The 17,934-nt window shown below is 38.7% G+C and overlaps 2 protein-coding genes across 3 annotated transcripts; both read left to right on the top strand.

Moving 5' to 3' along the window:
* Positions 1-950: 950 nt before the first annotated feature.
* On the top strand, positions 951-6,858 carry rab11ba (RAB11B, member RAS oncogene family, a). 2 transcript variants are annotated; one of them, XM_058401386.1, is made up of 5 exons: positions 951-1,110; positions 3,798-3,993; positions 4,437-4,630; positions 4,725-4,805; positions 5,655-6,858. In XM_058401386.1, exons 1-5 carry the CDS (start codon positions 1,071-1,073, stop codon positions 5,798-5,800), a joined length of 657 nt encoding a protein of 218 aa, XP_058257369.1. In that variant the 5' UTR covers positions 951-1,070; the 3' UTR covers positions 5,801-6,858. The 2 variants fall into 2 exon arrangements, with proteins under 2 accessions (XP_058257369.1, XP_058257370.1); XM_058401387.1 differs by having other exon boundaries at positions 957-1,090.
* Positions 6,859-8,687: 1,829 nt separating this feature from the next.
* Positions 8,688-17,850, top strand: marchf2 (membrane-associated ring finger (C3HC4) 2). Its single transcript, XM_058400656.1, has 5 exons — positions 8,688-8,872; positions 9,464-9,725; positions 10,519-10,714; positions 12,105-12,314; positions 14,740-17,850. Exons 2-5 carry the CDS (start codon positions 9,550-9,552, stop codon positions 14,896-14,898), a joined length of 741 nt encoding a protein of 246 aa, XP_058256639.1. The 5' UTR covers positions 8,688-8,872; positions 9,464-9,549; the 3' UTR covers positions 14,899-17,850.
* Positions 17,851-17,934: the final 84 nt, after the last annotated feature.

Genomic DNA, 17,934 nt, shown 5'->3' with positions numbered 1-17,934 from the left:
TATAATGGACCTTGGGATGTATATTTGCATATTAACAGAATTCACTGTTTACCTTTACTCAGATGTACAATACTGCTCAAAAATTGTATGGTTTTCCAAGGAAACACACGCGAAATTAGTCTGAATAGAAAATATAGCAGAAGAACAGGACATGTTGACATGTCAGAGTTAGAAATAATGATTTTGATGGAAATGATGAATCTTTTCTTCAAACTTTGCCTTCAAAAAAAAAAAAAACACCTTTTGCAGCAATTACAGCCGGGGCATTCTAGCTGTCAATTTTTCAAGATAATCTGATGAGATTTCACCCCATGCTTCCTGGAGCATCTCCCACAAAATGGATTGGCTGATGGAGTCTTCCTCCGTAGCTGAAATCAAGCTGAAATATGCAAGTGATCCCAAACTTTTGAGTGGTAGTGTATATTCATTCAGATGTTTACAAGATATGTTCACTCAGTTTATTTATATCTATTTATTACAAGTGTACTGCTGAGGAGAAAGAGAAACGGTATCACTGTATCCATCCTGGCAACCCAGTAAGTAATTTTCCTCTTACATATCAAAAATCCACAGAACAGCCGGTCACTCAGTGTGTGTTTTTTTTTTGCACCTGTTGTGTGTAAAAATCTCACTTTTTATGAAATCCTCAAACCACCTCATCTGGTACCAACAATAAACCTTCATGTTTTTATAGAGGGACAAAGAAAGGACCATTAAGGTTTCAAGGTTAAAGAATTTTATAATACTAATATATTTATTACAGTGCCTAATTTCCATATAAATTAAAAAGAATACTACTACGACTACTACTTTTAATAATAATAATAATAATAATAATAATAATAATAATAATAATAATATATTTCATGCATTTTTCAAATTTGCGAATCGATTCGTCTGAATATGAAGTAAAAGATTCGATCACAAAGAACCGATTCCTTCGCGAGTCACTATCACTATAATCCGCCCTTCCAGTATTATAAAGCCGAGTGAATTTTCTTCCTGTCGGTTGGAGTTAGGAGACCGTTGCCGCTTCGCTAGAATTTCAGCAATAGCGGACAAAAACTAACATGGGAACCCGAGATGATGAGTATGATTATTTATTTAAAGGTCAGTTGTAATTTAATTGACGCGTCTGAACATAGTTATTAAGCGGCGCATTGAAAAAATTCAAACCACCGTTAATGCGAGTTTATTTAGCAAGATAAGCTAAAGGCACTAGGCTAAGTTTGCTAGATAGCAGTCTCTGGGTGCATCCCAAATGGTTGCTTGTGTGTTGTGTGAGTGCACTTCGCCGAAATGAATTCCACCTCGTGTGTACACTACGTAGTGCACTACGTGTCTGAGGGAGCGCTATTTGGGAGTTAGCCTATATAAATGACGCTAACCAGACAACGATGGCCTTTTAGTCTGCGAGGCCTTTTGTGGTTAGTTGATAGGGTTTATTTTTTGGAAACTATTCCATATTTACTAAAACTAATTAATTAATGTGGATTTATATATGTGTGTATAAAAAAATGATATTCCTTTGCGTGGTATCTATGCAGCTAGCTATGAAACACCTCTTTAATAAAGATGGAGGAAGCTAACCGCTATGTAGCTCAGTAGTTCACTAAGTAGCTGAAGTAAGCGACAGTCTGTGTTTAATGTTAAAACTAGTAGTTTTTTCTGTAACTTGATTTCATTATAGTTTATTTAAAGTTCACTGTCCTACATAGTTGTGGGTTTTATCCGCCGCTTAGTCATTAGCCGCTATGCTAGTGTTGCACATCAATTTGGAGTTTTTTTAAAAAAAAACAAAAAAAAACGAAGTCGTGGTTTATTTAAAACCTGAGCAGTCGTAAAACTTGGTTATCCTTGTTAACTAGTCGTTTTTATTAAGAGAAATGAACCGCGGCGCCTGGCGATGAGGTTAAATCGCTAAGCTTTGCTTATCTGTCATATTGAAGAGGAAAAGATTGATGAGGGATTTCTGCTGGGTGACGTCACCACTCGAGTGCCAGGCTCCTGATGTGATGTTATTGCTCAATATAATGTTCATAAAAATCCTATCAGGTGGTAAACATTCTTTCTACAAGTGTCTCAAATGCCTGTATATCAAACCCCTCGTTTCTCTTAAAGGAGAGTCCCGTGATTGATGATGTGTGTCCTGATGATATGAAGGTGCTTGAACAGCAGATTTCACACTCCTGGTCATTTATTTACTACTATAGTATCACAGCGGCCCTTTGTGTTGATGATCAGAGTAACAGGTCAGCTAACTTTTGGTGGAGTTATGTGCCTAAGCATGATCATGATGGAAAGAAATTTAGTTTGCATACTGTACATTTAGTGTATTCATCAACACATGTTCCTTCAAGTAGCGAACAACCAAGCACTGTGTGTTTAAGGTTTACATTAGTAAAAATCAAAATCTCCAAAGGGTTTTTACATTTGATATTTCTTTGAACGCATTTGTCCTCCCACCTAATCGGTCAGTGATGCTAGAGTAGCATAAAATGCATAAAATCATGCAGATACAAGTTATGAGTTGTAGATCATATATCAGAACAGGGAAATACATGAGCTCTGTAATATTCACCATGTCATGGTTGTTGGTTTGAGTATTTCACAAACTGCTGATCACCATTGATATCTCTAGTGTTTACATAGAATGGTATGAAAACAAAGTGCTTGGGAGTTTCATGATTGGAAATGCTTTATTGATGAGCGGTCAAAGGAGAAAGGCCAGACTATTTCATGCTAAAATAAAACCTGGTCTTTTTCCTGTCATCAACTGTCCACTTTTAATGAGCCTGTAGCAACATGATTGCATGTACTCCCCTTCTGTTACATGATTGGCTGATCTTATCTATTGTTTCCTGAACACTTCTACTTCCCAATCTCATAGTGATGGCGAGGAAATCACATGACCCTGTCTGAAACATTTTCAGCCTTGTAAATGAGGAGGGAAGATGGCACTGGACTTCCTTGCGAGGTTTTATTCATTCCTGCCAGAATGAGTATGCAAGTCATAAAAATACTAAACTGCTTCATAACCAGATTTAAATCCGGTGTGAGATCCAGTGTTTGCAGCTTCACTACCAAACCAGACATCTGACAAAAAAAAGAGTCATGTCCCGAGTACTGTGAAAACCATTTCCTCTTCATTAAAACATTGACTGAGTGGTGCAGGACTGTGCTTATGTTGCAGTTTAAACCTCTTCACAAGTATCACCATCTATTACGTGTCTGATATATGTTTAAAATCGTACCTTAGTTATGCGTTGGTGTTACAAGGGTAATCTTCAAGGGTATTCAGCATTTGCATAGTGAAACTTTCTGTTTCTAAATGATTACAAACAAGTCTAATAAACATGTGGGCTCTGAACCTGTATGTCCTCTACAGAAATGCACAAAGGAAGATCACAGGACTGAAAACAGAAACATCAGCCATTTTACTGTCAAACTTTCTTTTTCAGCACATCATTTGGTATCATTCAGTGCAAGGCTTAGAAACTTGGACAAGAATTTGAGGGCCAGTGTCTTTTTTTTTTTTTTTCTTCTTCTTCTTTTTCCTGTCTCTTTCTGTACAAATACTATTACTTTTGCAAACCTTGGAAAGCAAACATGTGGCTTGGCTGATTAATCATGTCATGGTTGCAGGACAGTTGTCTTAAAAATTCCTCTAAAAGGCTAATAAATAAGCAGCACATAGATTTGAATTCCAGGATTTGTTTTACATCAATTTAAGGATGTAAGATGTTCCATATAAAATTCTAGACACATCAGTTTAGCATCTTCATTGTGTTTTGCAGTGGTGCTCATTGGAGACTCTGGTGTGGGGAAAAGTAACCTGCTGTCCCGTTTCACACGCAACGAGTTCAACCTGGAGAGCAAGAGCACCATCGGTGTGGAGTTTGCTACTCGAAGCATCCAAGTGGATGGCAAAACCATAAAAGCTCAGATCTGGGACACAGCAGGACAAGAGCGCTACAGAGCAATCACATCAGCGTGAGTACATGTCACAATTATCCCATAAGGGATGGGAAAAATATCAATGTGTAGGTACAGTGTGAAACAGTGTTACTGTTGCACATATTATAAAACTGCACATATACTTGATTCATTCATAGTTTTATTTTGTTAAACATCCAGGAAACACATCAGGTTTTGTTGTCTCAGTAACTTTTCAGACATTTGTGTAGTAAACACTTTATCCATATGTTCAGTGCAGGAGTTGGTTGGTTAGTTAGTGTGTGTGTGTGCAGAGACTAGAGGTCTTTAGAGAGCCTGTGTTTTACTCAGATTTCAAGGATTCCTCTTTTCTGTAATTTACCGTATGTGTCGTAAGCTTGTACGATTGTGTTCACTATTTACCATTTGTAAAATGTATTGTTCAGTGTAAACTGAAATGTTAAACTAAATTTAACTGATCTTCTTGTTGTATTATTCAGGTACTACCGGGGTGCAGTAGGAGCTCTTTTGGTGTATGACATTGCCAAGCACCTGACTTATGAGAATGTAGAGCGCTGGCTGAAGGAGCTGCGTGACCATGCGGACAACAACATCGTCATCATGTTGGTGGGTAACAAAAGTGATCTCCGGCATCTCCGAGCCGTACCCACTGACGAGGCCAGGGCTTTTGCAGGTGAGTTTCATTTCTACCCAGATCTTCGAAAGAAGATGGCATAAACACGTTATTGACGGCTTTAACAACATATGTGGTGTTGCTTTCTTTTTAGAAAAGAACAACCTGTCTTTCATTGAGACCTCAGCTTTGGACTCCACAAATGTTGAAGAGGCTTTTAAAAATATACTCACAGGTATGGATTTGTTGTTTGGTGGTTGCATTGTTCTGAAAGAAATCTGCTTGCTAATCAGTTTCAAGTCTGGTTTTATTACCATTATAGGCATGTGTTGCAAGATCTTATCCCACAGAAGCTGTGACAGCACTGTTGACAGTAGTGCAAGGATTTTATTGATAATGCGTTAGGAAGTGTGCATCATTCTTGTACTTATGGTTTATTTATGGAATGAGTCTCCAGTGTCTGTGCTGTAACAGTCAAAGGTAAAGAAGGAACAATACAGAAAAGTCTTCAGGAGATCATTATTTATGAGAAAGTAAAAAGAAGAGGCTGGTGAGGGAACAAGTTGTTATATCTGCAGAGATATTCAGTTCAATTCAATTTTATTTGTAAAGCGGTTTTAACAAAGAGCATTGTCTCAAAGCAGCTTTACATAAGAAACAACATAAGAAAACAACAAACATATATAAACAAACAGTCCTAGATGTTATCCCAAGTGAGCAAACCTGAGGTGACTGAGGCAATATGCAATAGAAGTGCAATTTAAGAGTCTAAATGTAGAATAATCTATTAGTAACGTGTCCTTATCAGTGTAACAGTGTATCTAAGGAAAGCCCAGTATAAGTAGCAGTCCAAGAGTGTGTGAGAGTGTGCGCAAGAGTGCGTGGGTGAATGCGTGTGTGGGTGTGCATGCGTGTGTGAGTGTGTGCGTGTGTGCGAGCAAGTGTGTGTGTGTGAGTTAGTGAGAACATTGAGAACAGTTTTCTGCTCAGAAGTATTGTCCAGTGCAGACTGATGGAAATTCATAAGTGGATTTAAATATATTGGCTTAAAATGGTTTACCTTCTCTCTATGCTCTTTTGCCAGAAATCTACCGTATTGTATCACAAAAGCAGATTGCTGACAGGTCTGCACATGACGAGTCTCCTGGCAACAACGTGGTGGACATCAGCGTTCCCCCAACCACTGATGGGCTGAAGGGCAGCAAATTCCAGTGCTGCCAGAACCTGTGACCCTGTTCTTTCCTCACTCCGTGTTGCTTCTTCCTCTGTTCCTCTCACATTCATCGCTTCTTTGCTGTGTATTGTGCAACCGCTGCTGCTCTAGCTCCGTCTACTCATGTCTAGAATTCTCCCCAGTCCTGTGAAGTTCTAGATAACATTCCTATTTTTTTCCTTTTTTGTCCTTATTTGATTATTTGTTTGTATACAACTTTTGTGTATTTCCTCTTTTTTTTTCTTCTTTTTTTTTGGATATCACATCTGATTTCATGCTACTTAACGAATTTGTTTTTGGAAGTGATTCTGGTTGGGCACTGATCGTGTGACCCAATCCTAAGGAAAAGGATGGTGAGGGATCAGTGTGTCCTGAGCTTCCAGCCACTCTGTGGAGTTTCCTCTTGGAGATTCCCGACACTAAGCAAGGCTGCTGTTCAGCCGGTCCCGGAAAGGGATCCCTGCTAGTTTAACTTTTGGCTGAGAATGAGGCAAAAATATATTGTCTGGATCATATAGATACCAAAGGGAGACTGCAATCATTTCAGTTGAATAAATAAGGTGAATATTTTCAACTGCACAGTGGATAAATGATTCTGCACTATTTAGAGCAGCACTGGGTGACACTCCCGAGTGAGTTCATGTAATGATTCTGTATTGTGTTCAGGGCACCAATTATAGCAGTCATGTGAATGCAGATGTTTCCTGTTAATCATATTTTATATATATATATTGTTTAATATAATATATAAAAAATGACAGTTATCCCAGCCCAGGCTTTGCACTGTTAAGTTATAGGAGCAGTTAACCAGGAGAGTGTGTTTTTGGTTACACTGTTTAAGCTGGTTGCCTGTCTGTCATCTCGTATCTGAACATGCATCACCCTGTTACTGGATTCTTGTTTGAATTTGTGTGGTTAGTTTGAAAATGCCTTGTTTTCCCATGCTGTGATTAAACAAAAAATGCCTTTATTAAAGCGTGGTTCTATGACATTCACATATCCATGAATTCACATCAGCTGTTTTGCCTTTTATCAAGTTATATTGGGATGGAAAATAAACCAAATTACGATCACACACTCTCGTTATTTTTTTCACTTAGACACTATTAATGGTGCTCTACAGCTTTAAGTCTAGGTGAAGTGTAATTTGGTGTATAATTGAACATTATGATTATCAACATTATCAATTAACATTGAACAAATGTGTGTAATGTAATAATTGTTATACGATTATCATACATTTATCTCACCAAACTGTGACAGGTAAAGAATTTAGAACAACAACTTCGTATTCATTCAAATTGTTGGAATTCAAAAAAAAAAAAAACAACAGTAATGGAATACGACATGCATTTTCTTTTAAATACGATTTTGCTCTATGGCTAACAGACACAGGATAACAGAGATGCATGATAACGAACACAGGATATCTGAAAGAGATGCAACTATTCCCAAAAGCAGTTGTAAGTAATTGAGTTTTGGATTATTTTAATGTTGTAGCTAGTTTGAGTGCAGCTTCATCAAATTCAGGCTTTTTATACTGTAGAACTTTGATGCAAATCATTATCCTCAACCAACATATTTGGATCAAATGAAACAAATTAGAAGCAAACAAATAAATCCATATAATCAATGTGAAAATAATACAAAATCAATGGTGTAATGAAGATTTTAATGTTAGGCAGTCAATTTACTCTCCTTTTTTGGAGTTTTGGTGTATATTTGTTTTTGGTATATGATTACGTCAGTTTAGAAAGGCTTTGCTCGACTAGCCTTGACAGGAATACAATATGATGCTTATGTATTACACGATAATGGTTCATGTGTGGACTTGAGTCTATATTTTCTATAAAAGCCGACCTGACAATAGTGACAGACTTGATTTATATCATAGGTTCATATTAATGTGCTTGTTTCTATAGTAACACTTTACACAGGGACTTGTATGATATTATCTGAAACTAATGCTAAACAATTTAAAACATGTTGTGATGTAAATAATTAAAACATCAAGCCACTGATATGATGTTTTCTGTAAGTAGACATTTGTGTAACAAGGACTGTCAGCATCACAGTCAGTAAGTTTAATGGTCTTCAGGATTCTTCCAAGCATGACAAGCTGTGTTTTTACATTAAGTTAAGTTGTCTTTATACATTACTGCACAGTAAAATTCTTTCTTCGCATGTCCCATCCTTGGGGGTTGGGGTCAGAGCGCAGGGTCAGCCATGATGCAGCGCCCCTGGTTTCAGGGTGGGTTGGGGGCCTTGCTCAAGGGCCCAATGGTGGCAGCTTGGCAGTGCTGGGGCTTGAACCCAGATCTTCTGATAAACGAACCAGAGCCCACTTGAGCTACCACCACCCTTTTGTCTTATTGACTTAAAGAAACGCACGCACACAAAAGAGATACTGGTGAGGGAGCTACTGTTTATAGCTGCTACAGTGTGACAAGTGATATGAGGAACTAACTTATCTGATGGAACATTTCACAACATTAAATATAAGCTATAAATGGTTAAAAGTACAACATAGTTAGTGTAAAATATAGGAAGTAAAACACTACAGAACACACCACCCTGTCGTTGACTAATTTCTTACTTTTCTTAGTTGTAATTTATAATAATTGATTTAGCCCTTCTGTGTGAAACCTTTCTTTATTTTTTATATAAGTTATAAATAATGTTTGAAATAAACTCTCCAACAAAAATGTTAGATAAAGAAGGGTATAACTTTCTTTCGGATAGTGCCTTTCAGTCTGACCAAAGTGAATTGTAGTTTATGTTCAGCATTCTTCAGAATATGAACTACACTTCCCATGCTACTGCTATTCACAAACAGCATTTACGCACGCGCTGTGAGGAAAGTACAACACAGACAGTCCTCTCTACGCTCTTTGCGCACGGTGAGCAGTAATCGGAAACGTCGATACGAGGCCGATGGTTCGTCTGTCAGGCTGGAAAAGAACCCAATCTGGGAGGTTAGCCAGGCCAAAAACAAGAGAACTTACTGCTTATTTGTAACTTTACAACAAAATATTTTACTTTAAGGAATTAAGGACTTGATAGGATAAACCATTATGACACTACAAAAGGTAAGAGTCCGTATTTTTTTTACTAGCTCTTCTGGTAGTAAGGACTGTAGTATTATCTCAGATAGCGTATTAAGCTAAACCTGCTAGCTGTGCCGGCTAGCGAACTGTTTGGCGTTGGATGGTTTTATAACTGTGAAAACCAAGCAGGACGACTTTTGCATCGCCATTTACATTACTTGCTCGGGTATTTGACATTCAAACAGATGTAGTCCAAACTGGAGTTAGGAAGCTGTATTAGCTGATCAGCTAACTAGCTCCGTTTTCTCCTTGTTTTGATATGGCTGCCTTGCTAAGCTAATTGGCCTTGCTTAGCCTATGTGGCTATATAACGTTAGTAATAGGGAGATTAGACCTGATCATTTACTTATGCCACTGAAATGTTTACTAAACTAATTCAAACATGTATATGAATATATGACGGGATACTCTGAATCTCTGTTTAAATGAGCCAGTATGAAGTTTTAGTATCCACTCTCTGTCACTCAGATAAAGCAAACAGGATGAACAAGTATGATCCAGGAAGTCTGAGAGTAATGTCAGCTATAATTGCCTTTTTATATCATGTCACTCTTGTTTGGTTTCTCGGTGCAGCTCTAGGACCCAGGCCACCTGAATTAAGGGAGCAGAGGTCGCTCCCACTGCCCCTCCTGTCCCCTGTCCCCCTGGACGGATTAGACATGACCACAGGGGAGTGTTGCCACCTGCCAGGCTCGCTGTGCGACTGCACTGGCAACGCTGCCCTGTCCAAAACTGTGGAGGAGTCGGACAACCGCAGGGCACAGTACGTCACACAGGTCACTGCTAAAGACGGACGCCTGCTCTCCACCGTCATCAAAGCCCTGGGCACACAAAGGTGAGCTGAGTGGCATGTGTCTGATCTAAGCACTGTTGCGGTTTGAAATTTTCACAGTATGACACGTGCACTTTTATGGTATGTGTTTTATGGTACCACAAACACACACACACACACACGCCAGTGGTGTAAAACTTAAGATCCTTTAATTGTTCTTCATTTTTAACAGATATTTCTGAAAACGATTTTTTCATAAACGTTCTTAGATTGTCAGTATTTATCACTTTGTCATCAGCAGAAAGACGGTGGCTTTGGGGAAAGGTGCTGAGATGAAAAACAAATCTAACAGGCCAATGTGCAGCAGCGCTATGATAAATATCATACATGTCAATAATGTATAGTTGTCTGCTTTACTTATTATAAGCCAAGCTCTTTTGTGTGTTTGATAGCCGCTGTGCATTTGTTCCTGTTGTGTTTTACTGACTTATGATCTTGTGAACTACAGCGTGCATCTAGAAAGTACAAATAGATGGTGACTTTCCAATATCCAAATGTACTTTGCCAGAAATTCTCGTCGTTTTGACATAACGTAAACTTTTGTAATTTTTAAGAAAATCACAAGGCTGATGCTGATGCTTTGACTCATCAAAAATTTTATTTATTTTCCTGAATGCAGCAAACTATAACATTTAAAAAAATGAGCATTGCTCCAAAATGCTTTCTTCTTGATTTACTATATATTATGTTGGTGTCTATAACACTAGGGGACAGGTAGAAAACGCTGAAATGGCTATTTTGATTTCAAGGGCAGTTTAACAAAAAGCTAAAAACTACTGTAAACTCTTACTTTCAGCGATGGTCCGATTTGCCGGATCTGCCACGAGGGGGGTAACAGTGAAGGGCTCCTTTCACCATGTGATTGCACGGGCACGCTGGGCACGGTACACAAGAGCTGCCTGGAGAAGTGGCTGTCCTCCTCAAACACCAGCTACTGCGAGCTGTGCCACACAGAGTTCACCATCGAGCGCAGGCCGAGGCCTCTCACAGAGGTAACATGACTTCTGTCTAGCTGCTCTTTTGGGTATGGTTCCTGGGCTTTAGTGTTTTGGCATGTTTGTCTTTGTAGCCAAGTTACAGTTAATGAGTAAAATTCCTGTTTAAGCTCAATGTGTAAAACTATTACAAACAGATAAGCGATGCTGAGATTCAGTCTTTAACACTCTGACACTAAACATGTCATAGAATGGCAAATATGTGTGGCTTTTTAAGATGTATTATAAGACTGGAACAATTTACTTTAATAAATCCTCCAAGGATGCAACAACACAGGCTTTAACTTTGGCTTATTGAATTTTTGTAAGGTTTAGTGAGAAATGAAATGTAGCACTTACCCAAAATGTATTTGATTAACCAACAAATAATCTCACCCTAAATGAATAAATACATTTAAATCTTCATTTTCTGACTTTATCCTGGTTTATAATAAGACATGTAGTATGCAAAGTATGCCATTTAAGACACAGATAATCCTTTTGTCCAAGATTGTTGTGCCATAAAGTTACAGCGTCACAGGGCTTGAAATGGTTCCCTGCTCACTGAGCACTATATAGAACAAAATTGGTGAGTTTCTGTAGACCATTATAGCTCACTCGCTGTCCACTTAAAAGACCATTTGTACCTGAGCCAACTGTAAACCGAACACATACACTATATTGCCAAAAGTTTTGGGACATCTACCTTTGCATACACATGGATGTAATTCGGGGTTGGCCCGTCCTTTGCAGCTATAACAGCTTCAACTCTTCTGTGAAAGCTTTCCACAAGGTTTAGGAGTGTGTTTATGTGAATTTTTGACCATTCATCTAGAAGCACATTTGTGAGGTCAGGCACTGATGATGGGTGAGAAGGCCTGGCTCACAGTCTCCACTCTAATTCATCCCAAAGGTGTTCTATTGGTGCAGGCCAGTCAAGTTCCTCCACACCAAACTCGCTCATCCATGACCCTGCTTTGTGCACTGGTGTACAGTCATGTTGGGACAGTAAGGGGTCATTCCCGGACTTTTCCCACAAAGTTGGGAGCATGAAATTGTCCAAAATGTCTTATGCTGAAGCAATAAGTGTTCCTTTCACTGGAACTAACTTTGGGGTGTCAAAACTTTTGGCAATATAATATATGTCTTGAAATGACAAACAGCACAAAAAGCATGACAAATTAATGGCATTCAGTGTAAGATTGTTCAATAATTTTTCTGTGGCACTCGTCTGAAACGGAGCAGGGCATTGCATATTTTTTTGTTTTTCCGAACTCTGTTCATTACCCGAGATTACAGTTGACTTCAGTTTCTGAGTTTTGTTGAGCAAAAAAAAAATGTTACACAGGGCACTGACCAATCTGTGCTTAATCCGTCTTTACATTACTTTTCCCTTGTTCATCTACAGTGGCTTAGGGACCCTGGGCCGAGGAATGAGAAGCGCACGCTGTTCTGTGACATGGTGTGCTTCCTGTTCATTACGCCTCTGGCAGCCATATCAGGCTGGCTGTGCCTGCGAGGGGCTCAGGACCACCTTCACTTTAACAGTCGCCTGGAGGCAGTGGGCCTCATCGCCCTTACCATCGCTCTCTTTACCATCTACGTCCTCTGGACTCTGGTAATGTCACTGTCTCTGTCTCTCTCGATCTGTTGGGTTCTTTACTCTTGAGTGGTCAGAAGGTGTTGATTAATTTTCAGTAACAGCAGCTCTGACAGTTGTGCTGGCTGTATGGTTTATAATAATAATGTGCTCATTGTAATGTTATTTATATAATAACAACAACTTGTATGATGTATGCATAATCTAGGCCTTATATGAAACAGATTTGTTTTAATGTATTTATATTTACAAAACTAAAAACATTGAATCGCTGATATGGTGAAGTCTTCTGTAGGGGATACCTTTATTTAAAATTTACTGACTGAAATCTCCAGTGTCACTGTTTTGTAACAGTCAGCTGGTGAAATCATTTTGCTGTTATAATGTGAGTGAAAATGGGAACTATCATTTTGCATTCGTTTCCTGAACGTAAATGCAAGTGAAAGCTGATAGAAGGTATGATCTTTTTTTGGACTTCTGGGTGGTAATATGTCCGGTCACATCATTCCTGCATATCATTGATTATTTTCACCACCAAGTGTTTTATTCTTCACATATGTCATCTGTCAGAGAGAAGGTTGAAATATAATGCGTGTTGGATGAAGAGTGGTCACGGTTGAATTTCCTGATGTATTTGGCATCAGGAAACAGATGCAGGTCACACCCAATTATTCTTTTTGTGAGCCGCTAGAGTTATTCTGACCAAACACTGATGATGATAAAATATTTAGATGCCTTAGGAAATGGATGATAATGTGGCTTCTTTGATTAGAGAGATTAGATGAATTTTGCAGATCTTTATATCTTGTTTTTGAAGGTTTTGAGGATGAGGTCATTTTCACGCGAACTACATTATATTAGTGCAGTGACTCATCATTTCCTGAAACGAATCCAAAAAGGTGGGTTCTTTGGAATATTTAAGCTTTGCTTGTGAGACTGTTTGTGAATAAAGAGAACAGGGGGAAGGGAACAGGAACACAACCCTGAGGAGTTCCTGTGCTGAGAGACAGGGCTTGAGATTTTTGTATTGATTATATTGGAAATCTGTGCTGTTGTGTTTTTATTTGTTAGCAAGACTAATATCCAGCAGCAGGGTGCTGCTTTGAATTCATAAGCTATTGTCTGAAGAACATTTTAAAGGATTCGCTGTGTCAAATGCAGAGCTGAAGTCTGGGAAGAGTATGTGGGTGTAGGTGTTGTGAGACTCCAGATGTTCCAGGATGTGAAAGAGTGCCAGACTGACATCAGCAGATCTTTTGCCTTTGTAGACACAATGTAGTAGATCCATATGTGTTTGGGTGCTTGAGGCAGTTTTTCATGGCCACAGATGTGAAAGCAGTGGGCTTGAAGTTGTTTTGCAACTGGATTGGTGGAGCTAGGAGACTAAGCAATGAGCTGTTAACGACATTTGGAAAGGCGGTGGCTGGCACGTCAGCACCGTGATTAAAATATGGCAGGGGTGAAGTGATTTGGTCTTTCTTTTGTTTAACCTGTTAAAACTAATTTGCACTTTCTGAAAAGCTGTACGGTGGAGACGGATTAGCAGGTGAGGGATGAGAGTAGCATTGGTCTTTGAAATGTGGAATGTGAAACCTTGTTAAGATTATCTTGTAGATTGGGGTGGTCTTCTATATAAACTCAATTCAGGTCATGATTTGGTGTTGAGTCGGGATGAAACATATAGATGGATTTTAACTCATCTATATGAGTTAAATCCAGCAGAAGTGGTTTTGTGGTTTGTTTCACGCTAAATCTGCAAACATGTCAGCTCATCATCAGCTCCAGTTATCTCTTCTGTCTGTAGCAGCAGGTTGTTCAAAGTCCCCCAGAGAATAGCTGTCTTATGTAGTTAATGTCGGTCATATTTAATTAAAGCACTTACAGCCAATTAGCTTCATAATGCCATAGGGCAAAACTAAAGAAGCACCGAATCAAGTTTTGTCTGATTGACCACTGTAGTGGAAGTCTTGAGAAAACAGCACACTGGTAGACACGAGCAAGAGTAAAAAAGGCTACAGTTTTATTGTACTGCTGCGCAACAGGACCCACCGTGCTCAGAGAAATCTCAAAGCGGAAGAGCCTTGATCATACATTACACTTAGTATTTCTAGACATCTTTCTAAACCAGAGATCTAGGAAAAAGGAACTAACTCCTTATAAGGTAACAAAAACATTCATTGGCTACTTACTTTTGTCTTTCTCAGCTAAGCATACTTTTGTTTTTTTCTTTCTTCATTCCTACACTATCAGTTGACCTTGGTCAGCTCCACCCTCTGTTCTGACCATGGTACAAATCATCTACATTCTACTTTCTCGCTACATCAGTTATACAAGGTTTACATTTTTCCATCACACCATGTTTGAGATGATTACCGCATTTCTTTTTTTTTTTTTATATTCCGACCGAAGTATCTTTGACTGAGCGAATCTTGTTCGTCCGCAGGTGTCATTCCGCTACCACTGTCAGTTGTACTCCGAGTGGAGACGAACCAATCAGAAAGTGCGCCTGCTCATTCCTGACGCCAAGGGTGCCCACTCTACCCAGCATTCCTTGCTCTCCACAAAGCTGCTGAAAAAGACGTCAGACGAGACCATCGTATGAGATCTGCGGTGTTTTTGGGAGGGTGGGGGACACGACACATTGTTGGTATTAAACGTGCTAAAGGTTCTTGATGCATCATGTCATCACTTAGAACCACAGCACTTTTGGATGCATTCTTTTTCTATTTAATCCTTTTTATCTACATATGTGAGCACTTCTTTTATTTTCTTCCTTCAACTATATCTCTTTTTTGTTGTTGTTGTGTGTATATTTTTTTTTTTAGTTTCTGTGAGTTGTTTCTGGTTTTGGAATGAATTTATTTATTTGCCTACACAGTGATCACTGAGGCCCCATAACATGCGGCGTACTTCATGATTAAATCCGTAGGGACTCTATGAGCAGAGGTAGCTGGGTGAGGGGACAAATCCAGGAAAGCAGGAGTAGCTGCTGAAGCTTAAATTGAAACACTTCTCTACATTTAATTCGTTTCATTTGTGTCTTGATTGGACAGAAAATTGGTCGTTGCCAATTTCCGAGTACTTTAGCCCATGTGACAGTTGGTATATATTATAGAAGCTCAGACTTTTAAAACTTAGCCATTTTGGTGATTTTTAAAGTGTTACAGGATGACAGGGCCTTCTCGTGAGGCCTGCTAACAGAATGGGCTGTAACGGAGAGAGTTGCAAGCACCTGATCTCTCATACATGCTCCTATAGAGGAGCAAACACTAAAATAGGAGTGTGCAATAAATTCCGTTTCTCACCAAGTATGAGGCACAGTGTATGCCCTCTTGACGTGCTCAGTCTTTCCTGCATGTGTAATTTAAAAAATTCCACCCTTCTTTTTTTAATTATCTATGATATTAGTGACTGTTAAAGTTGCTATCTGGGATTTTGTCTGTGGATCAGCATAGGCTATATTCAGCACCTGTTAAGGGCGAGCTTCATGCAGGAAGTGGCATACGGTGGACCTACAGTGGTAGCACTTAAACGACATAAGTAGCCTAGATATGCGCTGATCAAATGTAGTTGTGTGTATGCCTCCAGGATTCATGGGAAGCATTATTTTTTATCTCGAGGTCATTATTGTGACAGCTGTTTCTTAATTTTAAACGTTACAGCTACATGTGGCTGTGTGAAAGGGCAGAATGTGTTTGTGAGTACATGTGTACACTTTTTTTTTTTTTTTTTTTGTATCTGTATTTTTGTTTTGTAGCAGTTTTACATTGTTAAATATGCAGTTATTTGGGGAAATTTGTCTGACAACAGGGGAACAACTGTGTAATTGTCCATTTACACCACTTGAGTACAGCCAAGATTATCGCCCTGCATGTTATATGTTACAAGAATGATGTGCAACATGTCATCAGCTAAAAGGGAAACCTGCGTCATGATGATAGGCCCTCCTCCAAATGGCTTTATGGACACCCTTGACCAAAGTATGGCCTTTATGCAGTTATCGAGGGACCATCTGCTTGTGATACCTGGCTCTGTTCATGTTGGACGCATTACAAATATCTCTGTGATGTCCAAAAAAAAACAAAAAAAAAAACAATGTCATCTGGACAGGCTTTGTACATGTGTAGATACATTTCATGTCTGTGTAAGGCACTCAGAGAAACAGTTACTGTCAGCCTAGGTGGGTGTGTGTGTGTGTGTGTGCGCATGTCAGTGGTTGGCATTCGGGCTGTGTGTGTGATTCTGACCTTCTGTAGTGCCACATTTGAAACAAAAATGGTGCTTGCATCTGTACATGGAGTAAAAAAGCAGTTAAAGATAAATCCCTCAGAGTGCTGTTTGCACGGGTCATCTTGTTCTTAAGTGGGTAAAAGTCACCGGAGAGATTTCTTGCAAATTGTTGTTACTTCTTTTTCAAGTCGATTCTCCTTATATGACAATGTTCAGTTTTGGAAAGCGTTGTGCAATAGATTAATACTAAAAGCTTTCAGCATTAATAGTAACTTTTAACATGATGTTTTTGAAAAGAAAGCAAGTGTAAAAAGATCTCTCTGCAACATTGTGAACCTACCTGTTGTACATCACAGGACTGAGTGGCTTTGGGTTGAATTAACTTTTTTTTCAACTAATCATGGAGGCCCAACCAAGAGAAGCCACGAAAATGGTCAGCTAAGCGCAAAGTCATTTTTCAACTGCTGCTCATACACTGTCTCTCACTGGGTGTGCTTCCATCTTTTTTTTTCTTTCCTGCTCATTTCTTCTTTATTTTGCAATGTGAGGTAAATAGAAAAAAAAAAAAGCTTGAGTGCAATGTCGGCAATATTACAATGCACTCCACGCCTATAACCTTATCAGTACAATGTAAGATAATTATTCTATAGACATATGAAGGATTACAGGACTACATTCAGACAGGAAGAGGAAGACAGTGTTGGGTCGTTTTATTTTTCCTTGGTTATCCATGAGTTTCCTCCACTATGCAACCTGCAGGTTTAAGGAGCCAAAAGGCTATTGTTTTATTCTGGTGTTACTATGGCTGACCCAAGTTATTACTTTCATGATACCAACAAAAATGCATGCTTTATTTCTTTTATTCTTTTTTTCGTCATCTTGCACTTTTACAAATTTATGATTGGATCTGGGTTAGCTAGCACTTGACACATTTCAGAGAGGTTAAACTCCCTCACTGATATTTGGAGAACTGGTCCACTTTTTTTTGTATTAAAAAGAAAACAAAAAAAAGCATTAAGTGGTAAAGACCAATCTCTTGTTGATAAACCTAAGCAAATTTTAAACCTTGTACACAGTTTTTTTTTATTTGTTTTGTCATCACTGTGTTAATGTATTCATACTGTATGTATCACTTGCATTGTATGTCTTCTTTTATTCCTTGAGCACCATATTTTTATCACTCTGTCGTTTTTGGGATACTATTATATTTATGTTGTGAAGTGGATAAAGACTGGTGTGTCTGTATTGTCCTCACTAAAAATTTGTTGGTGCTTGCAATCAGCCAAGAAAAGTGTGCAAAGCAAATTAAACATGATGCTCTGGATATTGCGTTATCTGGCCTGAGTATTTGCATCACAATACATTTCCAATCTAAAATATCAAAACATTTTAGTTTAATACCCATTGA

This window comes from Hemibagrus wyckioides, linkage group LG10 (assembly GCF_019097595.1).
Source record: "Hemibagrus wyckioides isolate EC202008001 linkage group LG10, SWU_Hwy_1.0, whole genome shotgun sequence".
Lineage (NCBI taxonomy): Eukaryota > Metazoa > Chordata > Actinopteri > Siluriformes > Bagridae > Hemibagrus > Hemibagrus wyckioides.
This window is presented reverse-complemented; position numbering and strand designations above follow the sequence as displayed.

Bases quoted from the DNA above. Each gene is read 5' to 3' on its own strand.
- rab11ba (XM_058401386.1), top strand. From the start codon at position 1,071: ATGGGAACCCGAGATGATGAGTATGATTATTTATTTAAAG. The intron at 1,111-3,797 runs GTCAGTTGTAAT...TGTGTTTTGCAG, and splicing joins GTATGATTATTTATTTAAAG to TGGTGCTCATTGGAGACTCT. The intron at 4,806-5,654 runs GTATGGATTTGT...CTCTTTTGCCAG, and splicing joins TTTTAAAAATATACTCACAG to AAATCTACCGTATTGTATCA.
- marchf2 (XM_058400656.1), top strand. From the start codon at position 9,550: ATGACCACAGGGGAGTGTTGCCACCTGCCAGGCTCGCTGTGCGACTGC. The intron at 9,726-10,518 runs GTGAGCTGAGTG...TCTTACTTTCAG, and splicing joins AAAGCCCTGGGCACACAAAG to CGATGGTCCGATTTGCCGGA. The intron at 10,715-12,104 runs GTAACATGACTT...GTTCATCTACAG, and splicing joins GGCCGAGGCCTCTCACAGAG to TGGCTTAGGGACCCTGGGCC.